Source organism: Vulpes vulpes, chromosome 13 (genome assembly GCF_048418805.1).
Source record: "Vulpes vulpes isolate BD-2025 chromosome 13, VulVul3, whole genome shotgun sequence".
NCBI lineage: Eukaryota > Metazoa > Chordata > Mammalia > Carnivora > Canidae > Vulpes > Vulpes vulpes.
Window position 1 is genome coordinate 118,756,231 of NC_132792.1, and position 7,365 is coordinate 118,763,595.

Below are 7,365 nucleotides of genomic sequence, written 5' to 3' on the forward strand. Positions count from 1 at the left end.
TCCACCCTTCTCTGCCTGTTGAGCTCGTTGTGGCGGCCTCCGTTGGGTCTTGTGTGCAGTGAGTGCTCATGCATGCAGGCAGGTGGGCCCTCTTCCCTGGCCAGGGCAGCTGGCCATTGGGGGTGCTCAGCCAGCAGCAGGACAGGTGACTCCTCTGATTGGCGGGTGAAGTCGATGGGTACACGTGGAGTGCACAACTTTTTCCTGGAGAAGATCTCACCCCAGGGAGGCTTGGTTGGGTCTGTTTGGAGCCACTGACAAGAGTCCAGGGAGCTGCAGCTTTGACATGAGACGCCTTCCTGCCCAGCCTTGGGCTGTGGGGTGGGGGCAGCAAGTGCCATGTCAGGTCCCCACCTGTGCTGGGTGGTGAGTGAGGACACCCTCCCTCCTCACCCTCAGGTGTGCTGAGATGGGGTTTTTTAGGCTAGACGTCTGTGTCTTGGAAGACGGGTCCCCGCAGTTGTTAGCACTGAGGCCACAAGGGCAGGAAGAGGGTCAGAGGTCAGGAGCCAGAGGCGCACCCCATCTCCCTGCTCCTTGCCCTGCCTCTCCACCTGTGAGGGGCCCTGGGAGAGGGTCCCCACTGTCAGAGGCAGAAGAGCTATCTCCCTAACTGCCCACCTCTATTGGTTTTGGGGTCCTGGCCTGAGGCACCAGCCCCACACCAGGCCTGCCCTGGACGTTCCACAGGGTAGGGTGCTTCCAGGTCAACGAGGGCATCACTGCCCAGGCCCTCCCTCCCTGGGGTTTGGCTCCTGCCCTCGGGCCGACCGTGCAGATCACAGTCTTCCAGGGGCTGCCCAGCTCTACCGGAGTCTATTTTAGGCCTCGAGCCCCCCTTTCTCCCCAGGCTCCTGTCCCACCCCCTTCTGGCCTGCCAGCTGGTGTTTCCACTGACACTGGAGCTGGGCGATTTGGGGTGCACGCCTTGCAGTGGGGCCAGACCTGCCCAGGCAGCTGTGGTTCCAACCACATCCTTTGGGATTTGGCCTCCAGAGCCAGGGCGGATGACTCCCAAATAGCCCTGGCAGATCTGCCCGTGGCCCGCCCACAGCATGCATGGTGGGTGCCCCCCCTTGCCTCCAGGGCACGACCCAGAGTATAAAGGGTGCTGACGGTGAGAGGCAGGCCAGCTGAGACCCAGCAGCAGCTGCTCACAGGCCCAGACAGACAGAACAGACAGGACCGACCCACCATGCGGTCCCTGATGGTCCTTGCCCTGCTGGCCGTGGCCGCACTCTGCCTCTGCCTGGCTGGCCCAGCAGGTGAGTGCCCCCACCTCCAGCTCCCAGTCCGACCACCCTCCTGCAGGCTGTGTCCTGGTAGAGGGAGAGGAGGTGCAGCCCCCCCCCCCCCCCCATGAGCAGGGGTGAAATGGGCACTCTTCTTTGCAGATGCAAAGCCCAGCGGTGCTGAATCCCGCAGAGGAGGTGCAGGTATGAGGCGGGAGCAGGGGGGAATGTGTGCAGCCTGCCGGCCCCCAGCCACCTGATGTCGGCCCTTCTGCTCCACAGCCTTCGTGTCCAAGCGGGAGGGCAGCGAGGTGGTGAGGAGGCTCCGGCGCTACCTGGACTCTGGGCTGGGGTGAGCAGGGGGCCAGGGCCCTGTGGCTGCAAATCCAGGATGAGGGATGCGGACTCCAAGGTCCCCCAGGGTGGGGGGTGGCAGCAGCTGTTTTTCCTGGAGGCTGATGCCACTCTCTTGGCCTGTCAGGGCCCCGGCCCCCTACCCGGATCCCCTGGAGCCCAAGAGGGAAGTATGTGAGCTCAACCCCAACTGTGACGAGCTGGCTGACCACATTGGCTTCCAGGAAGCTTACCAGCGCTTCTATGGCCCGGTCTAGAGCGGCCAGCCCCACTCTCCAACCCCCCACCCCCCCTTCTCCCAGAACCCCTCCCTTCCCCTCACCCTGACCTCCCTGCCCTGCAAGTGTGGGGTCCCTGTCATCACACTTGCTCCAGAATAAACTCCAGAAGAGGAATTGGTGGGGCTGTCTCTGTGCATCTGTGGAATTGGTGTGTGAGGGCAGCAGGGGAGGGGATGTGTACCATCTTCAGTCCCAGAAAGTACTTCCCCAAAGCTGCTGTTGATTGGTTTATTTGTACCCACCTCAACTGGAAGCCCGGGAGGCAGCTTCCTAAAACTATAATGGGTGCCCCCCTACCACACCGTCCCATGACATCCAGAAAGACCCAAAGGCCTGGACACTCTGAGTTATGTGTGGTGACTGGAACAGGCACATCCTGGGGGACTGGGGGGTGCCAAGCACTGCCGGCAGATGGCACCTGGTTTGGGAGGTGAAGGCACAGTGGGCCTCGTGGCCTGATGAACAGCATAGTGGGGGGGGGGGGGGTGCTACGTTAGTGATGTTAGTTATCCCCTGTGTTGGGCAGAGGCCTGCAGGCCAGGACGGGAGTGGGTGGAAGGGCTGCAGCACCCCCGTCCCCAGCCTCCTGCCGGGGGCTAGCTGCAGCCTGGATGCTCGCACTGCCCCTCTCAGACCCTTAGCACTTGCCCTGGTCCCACTAAGCACACATTCCTTGCTCCTCCTGCTTACAGCCAGCACTTCCTCTGCCCCCTCATCCCCTATGCCTTCTCTCCTCAGCCATTCTTGGCTCCAGGCTTCCCCTGCACCCCACCTCATCAAACCCCATCTGGGATCTGGGCTCCGTCCCAGCCTCCAGCCTGGCCTCTCCCTTCCCCGGGGTGGGGTGGGGCAGGCTCAGAGATGGGACCTCAGTGTTGTCTGGCCTTCACAACCCCCTCCAAGGGGCTGCCCTGCAGCAGGGGGCTTGTGCTGGGGGCCCGAAACAGAGAGGTTGTGAAGGCAGCAATGATGAGCAGGTTCCCAGCCACTGCCAGGCCCAGCGTGGCTACTGTGCCCACCAGGCCCAAGGGCGGCTCCTGCATGGCCAGCCAGGCCCGGCGAGATCCCATATCGGCCAGCACTGCCTCCAGCTGGAAGTGGGTGCCCAGCACAGCACAGATGTGGAACAGCTGGTGACTGTGGCCTGTGGGGTGGGGGCAGCTCAGGGCACAGACCGCATGCCCAGGGGCCACCCTGACTACTGCATCCTCTGGGAATAAGAAAACCTACCCATGGGAGTGAGCCGGTGTGCATCAGGCCCCCAGTGTACATGCTACTGGTTTTGTTATCATCTGAGGAGGGTGAGCCTGGACCTAGGCCCTGTCTCTGGCTGTGATACTTCATCCCTGTTCACTCTGCCCTGGGATGCTGCCCCCCCCTCCCCCCCGCACCCCTCCCTGGACAGGGACCACTCCTGAGCTCTCACCAATGTAGTCAAAGCGCCCTGGGGCCAGCCGCTCAGGCAGGTGAGAGGCGAAGAGGAAGCCGGTGAGCAGTGCACAGAGGAGGTGGTAGCTGTGGCTGGGGCTCAGCGCCTCCTGCCCACAGGTGTGGCCTCTGCCCCAGCATAATCCAAGCTGGCAAAGGATGGCAGAGGTGGGGGGGGTGCTCTGGGGGTGGAGGGGGGGGCTCTGCAGGAGGGCCTCTGTGGAGGAGAGTCTCCATGGGGGGAGGGTATGGGGGGGAAGTGTCTCTAGGGGAAGATCAGGGGCCCCAGGCCCCCTTACCCGGTAGAAGAGCGGGAGGTTGTCAAACAGGAAGGGATAGGTGAAGGCAGCTGTGCGGAGGATCTTACTGAGCCCAGGGCTCTCAAGTTCAGGGAAGCTAGGAAAGGGAGGAAGGGAAGAAGGGAGAGGCTGGTTACCCTTCTCCAGGTGGTGGTCTCAGGACAGGTGTCCTTTGGCCAAGACAGATGTCAGTGTAGCTAAGTGGTTGTGAAGCCCTCGGGGCAGGTGGCCCCTGTGGAAATGACCACTGCTGTGAAGCGGGGACACCTGCCTCCCTTGGGCAGCTGTGGAACTAGGAGATCCGCAGGTGTGGTGCTAGCACCCCAGCGGCACCCCGAGTCCTTGGTGAGTCGGGACATGGTCACTCATGTCGGTCAGGAACTCCACCAGTGGCCTCCAGCGTGTTGGGGGGTGCCCGGTCCTGTCCCTCCGACTGCCCCTTCCGCCCCTGCAGAGGACCCACCGAGAGTAGCAGGAGAGGCCGGTACACAGGAAGGAATTGAGTGCGGCAGCAGGCACGAAGAGCTGATGGAGGCGGCTGTGCAGCCAGGAGGCCGGCATGGAGTAGGCGGCATAGGGGAAGGCACAGCCTGAAGAGGAAAAGGGTGGGGCAGGAGCTGAGATCCCAAGGCCGCGCCCCGCCGCCTAGAGTGCCCGGCCCCACCCCTGCCCCGGGGCAGAACGCCCAGGTCCGGGCCCCAAACCCCGCCCGCCCCCGCCCCCAGCACCCTCTGGTCCCCGCCCCGGGCCCGCCCCCAGAACACCTCGGCCCCGCCCCTTTCCTGCTTGGAGCGCTCCCCGACACACCAGGGCATGCCCCCATCGCTCCCGGGACCCGCCCTTGCCCGGTCCCCGCAGCTCCCGGGCCCTGCCACCGAGGGCCCTGCCCCCGCCCCCCCAGGGCCGCGTGGGGCTGACCCAGGCTGTAGAGGCTGAGCGCGCCGTAGTCCAGGAAGTAGCAAATGTGGCGCGCGCGGGCCGACATGGAGCTGAAGGTGTGCGCGCAGCACGAAGCAAAGGGGTAGAGGCAGGCGGGCAGCAAGAAGACGAGCAGCGGCCGGTGGTACGGCTCCGCCCGGAAGCCCGGGCCCCCCGCCAGCGCCAGCAGGCGCCACAGGAAGTACCTGCGGGGCGGGGGGGCGGGTGGTAGGTGCTCAGGCCACCGGCCGCCCGCGGGTCGCACAGCCCCGGCCCCTGCCCGCTGGGGAGCCCTCGGGGCGCCCCTCACCACGTGGGCAGGAAGTGAGTCCAGATGTTGACAGTTTCGTTGGTCATCTGGAAGGAGCTGAGGACACAGTCCCGGGCCGAGCTGGTGGGGCGGCGGTAGCCAGACATGATGCCGTCTTCCCAGAACACCTGTGCAGGGGCCGGTGGGACACAGGAGGGGCGTCACAGCGCCCGACCCTCCCTCTCCGGGAGAGGTCTCTGCAAGCGGCATTGATGAGACTGGGATGGAGGTCACAACAGCCCCAAAGCCAAACCCAACCGGATCCCCATCTTACCGCAGGTCCAGAGAGAGGAGGAGAAACGGAGGAGGGGACAGTGAGGAAGGGGGGGCGGGCACAGACCGGGGCCCCCGGGAAGGAGGGGGCTCTGGGGAGGGGTCGCCAGCAGGTTCCTTAGAGGGCAGAGGGATGGTAGGGATGAGACGGCCTGCAGGAGAGACCACCCCCCCACCCCCGCTATTGCTTCAAGGGAAGGGCCTCTGCCCCATAAGTAGCCTGGGGAATGGGAACTGGTGGGTCAAGCCCCTCACCCGAGGGACCTGGTGGACTCGAAGGAGTTGGGGTAGCTTGAGACTGAGCATGGCAGCCCAGCACCTCCACGCTGACCTAGAGACAAAGTGCAGGGTGAGGGAATCAGGAATCTGCCCTCATCCACTGGCCCCTTCTCACCCGGCCGGGCCTGGTCCCCTAGCTCCTGGCTGGGCTGTGCAGGACACTGCAGGTGTGGGTGGGAGCCAGGGTGGAGTTGACTCCTGCAGGCTGGGGGGTGGGGTGGGGGAGGAGGCCGTCCTGCTTCCTGTCATCAAGTCATCACAGCATGTAACCCCACCCTCTCCATCCTAGCCCAGAGCAGTTTCCCCCTCTGAGGTGGGCTGTACAGTGGGACTGCAGTGTGCTCCCCAACCCAAAGGCTGCCCAGGTTAGTAGCCCCAGACTCTGGATCCAGGTCCCCTGACCGCAGTTTCTGTCTCAAAAGAACCCCGGGTCAGGGTGGTTAGTGCAGAGAGAGCACGAGCACCCCCGCCCCCTCCACCAGAAAGCCCCTGGCCCGCAGAACCAGGGCTGAACACTGAAAGTTTATGGCGCTTGCTGAGAATTCCTGGAGAGGCCAGATGGCCATGGGAGGGGCAACGAATGGGGGGTGGGTGCCTCGCTCTTCTTTAAGGACTACACTTGTGTCCTGGGGGGGCCCCGACCCTCCTAAGCCCATAACCCTCAGCTCCAGACCTGTGCACTGCCTCCGGGTGGCCGCAGCTCCGCTGCCCCGCCTGCCACTCCAGGCACATTCCTTGGCACCAGCAGAGGGGCTGGGCCAGGCAGGCGGGTGGAGCCGCCCGGGGAAGAGAGAGTAAGACCCTCCCCCTCCTCAGGCCAAAATATCCCTGCAACAATGCAGCTGGCCCCACCCCTCTTCCTGCCGCCAGCTGTGGCGGTTGGTGCGGAGCATCTGGACCTCACAGGGCTGGTGGGCCCCCCTCCTACGCCTCTGCTCCTGCCAGGCCCTGGGCCCCTGAGCTAGGTGCCCGGGACCCTGCTAGGCAAAGATACACCCTGTCTCTAGCCCCCATGCCCTGGCTAAGCTTTTAGATGAAGCCTCCCAGGAATGGGATCGGGTGGTGTGACCCATCCTGCCTGCTGCCCATCTCCCTGGGAGCTGGCTGGGAGTGAAGATGCCAGGGCCTAGCTCCCTTCAGGGTCCTGTCCCTCAGCAGCAGGGTTTAGGGTCTCTGGAGTGTGTGCTGTAGCCATGGAAACCGAGGAGGGGGCCAGAGCAGGTGTCACAGCCCCAGGTGAGCGTCCTTACCCCAAGCTTGGCCGGTGCTCCTACGCTGGTGGGTCAGCAGACCCAGGGCTCCTCCGGCAGAGTCCCAGGCTCCTGCCAGCCAGTCTGACTGGAGGGAGAGAGTGGCAGGCGGGCCAGGCCTGGGCGGGGAGTGAGACAAAAGGAGCCAAGGAACAATCCAGGCCTTGTCCAGCCCCCAGGGAGCAGCTCAGGGTGGCCCGGCCCCATTAACAGGCAGCTCACTCAGCCTCCTACACACAGCCAGCCCCTCCAGCTCCACCCACACCCACGGACACCAGACTGGCCCCGACAGGCGGGAACCGCATGGCCCCCTCCGCAGACAAGGCTGAGTCCCCATCCTGATGTGTGGTTTCAGGAAGCACCTCTCTGTCCGGATGCTTCTCAGCACCTGGGGGCTGGCACAGTCCAGGGCAAATGCTTTCAGTAAATGCTGGTTCAACCACCAGGAAATCACCATTCCTGCCCATCTTGACACACTGCCAGTCCCGGCAGGGGGACCAAGGCCAGGGACCCCGACTGTGGCCCTTGGGGCGCAGCCGCCTTCTTTAAGCTTCCTGTCCGCACCCCTGCTCACAGGGCCTCCGAACTTGACCGCGTCTTCCACAAAACCAGCCGTGGAACTTCCTTCCTCCTGAGCTGTCAGTTTTGAGGGGTTCACCTCGAAGAAACTTTCCCAAAATGCCATTTCAGCGAGAAAGCACCAACATCCCAACACGACTGTACAGAACAGCACCAGGAGAC

At 64.2% G+C, this 7,365-nt stretch overlaps 2 protein-coding genes across 5 annotated transcripts; one reads left to right on the forward strand and one right to left on the reverse strand.

Annotated features, from left to right (window-relative positions):
- The first annotated feature begins 272 nt into the window (after positions 1 to 272).
- On the forward strand, positions 273 to 1,981 carry BGLAP (bone gamma-carboxyglutamate protein). The gene is made up of 4 exons (XM_025997312.2): positions 273 to 1,265; positions 1,395 to 1,436; positions 1,515 to 1,584; positions 1,714 to 1,981. Exons 1-4 carry the CDS (start codon positions 1,196 to 1,198, stop codon positions 1,841 to 1,843), a joined length of 312 nt encoding a protein of 103 aa, XP_025853097.1. The 5' UTR covers positions 273 to 1,195; the 3' UTR covers positions 1,844 to 1,981.
- Positions 1,982 to 2,081: 100 nt separating this feature from the next.
- On the reverse strand, positions 2,082 to 7,147 carry PAQR6 (progestin and adipoQ receptor family member 6). Of its 4 annotated transcripts, none has more exons than XM_072732518.1 (8): positions 6,625 to 7,147; positions 5,351 to 5,426; positions 4,823 to 4,950; positions 4,513 to 4,718; positions 4,058 to 4,184; positions 3,595 to 3,691; positions 3,294 to 3,444; positions 2,082 to 3,011 (listed from the first exon to the last, which is right to left on the reverse strand). In XM_072732518.1, the coding sequence occupies exons 2-8, from the start codon at positions 5,399 to 5,401 to the stop codon at positions 2,737 to 2,739; spliced, it is 1,035 nt and encodes a 344-aa protein (XP_072588619.1). In that variant the 5' UTR covers positions 5,402 to 5,426; positions 6,625 to 7,147; the 3' UTR covers positions 2,082 to 2,736. The 4 variants fall into 4 exon arrangements, with proteins under 4 accessions (XP_072588619.1, XP_072588620.1, XP_025853090.1 ...); XM_072732519.1 differs by having other exon boundaries at positions 4,823 to 5,019; positions 6,625 to 6,761; XM_025997305.2 differs by lacking the exon at positions 6,625 to 7,147 and adding an exon at positions 6,048 to 6,176.
- Between the last annotated feature and the right edge of the window lie 218 nt (positions 7,148 to 7,365).

What these genes read in the sequence shown, in the direction of transcription:
- BGLAP (XM_025997312.2), top strand. Translation starts at nt 1,196, where the DNA reads ATGCGGTCCCTGATGGTCCTTGCCCTGCTGGCCGTGGCCGCACTCTGC. An exon ending in ATCCCGCAGAGGAGGTGCAG is followed by an intron (nt 1,437 to 1,514) that starts GTATGAGGCGGG and finishes TCTGCTCCACAG; the next exon opens with CCTTCGTGTCCAAGCGGGAG. An exon ending in TACCTGGACTCTGGGCTGGG is followed by an intron (nt 1,585 to 1,713) that starts GTGAGCAGGGGG and finishes TTGGCCTGTCAG; the next exon opens with GGCCCCGGCCCCCTACCCGG.
- PAQR6 (XM_025997305.2), bottom strand. Translation starts at nt 6,106, where the DNA reads ATGTGCCTGGAGTGGCAGGCGGGGCAGCGGAGCTGCGGCCACCCGGAG. An exon ending in CACCCGGAGGCAGTGCACAG is followed by an intron (nt 5,427 to 6,047) that starts GTCTGGAGCTGA and finishes CTTTGTCTCTAG; the next exon opens with GTCAGCGTGGAGGTGCTGGG. An exon ending in ACCTCCCGCTCTTCTACCGG is followed by an intron (nt 3,445 to 3,594) that starts GTAAGGGGGCCT and finishes ATCCTTTGCCAG; the next exon opens with CTTGGATTATGCTGGGGCAG.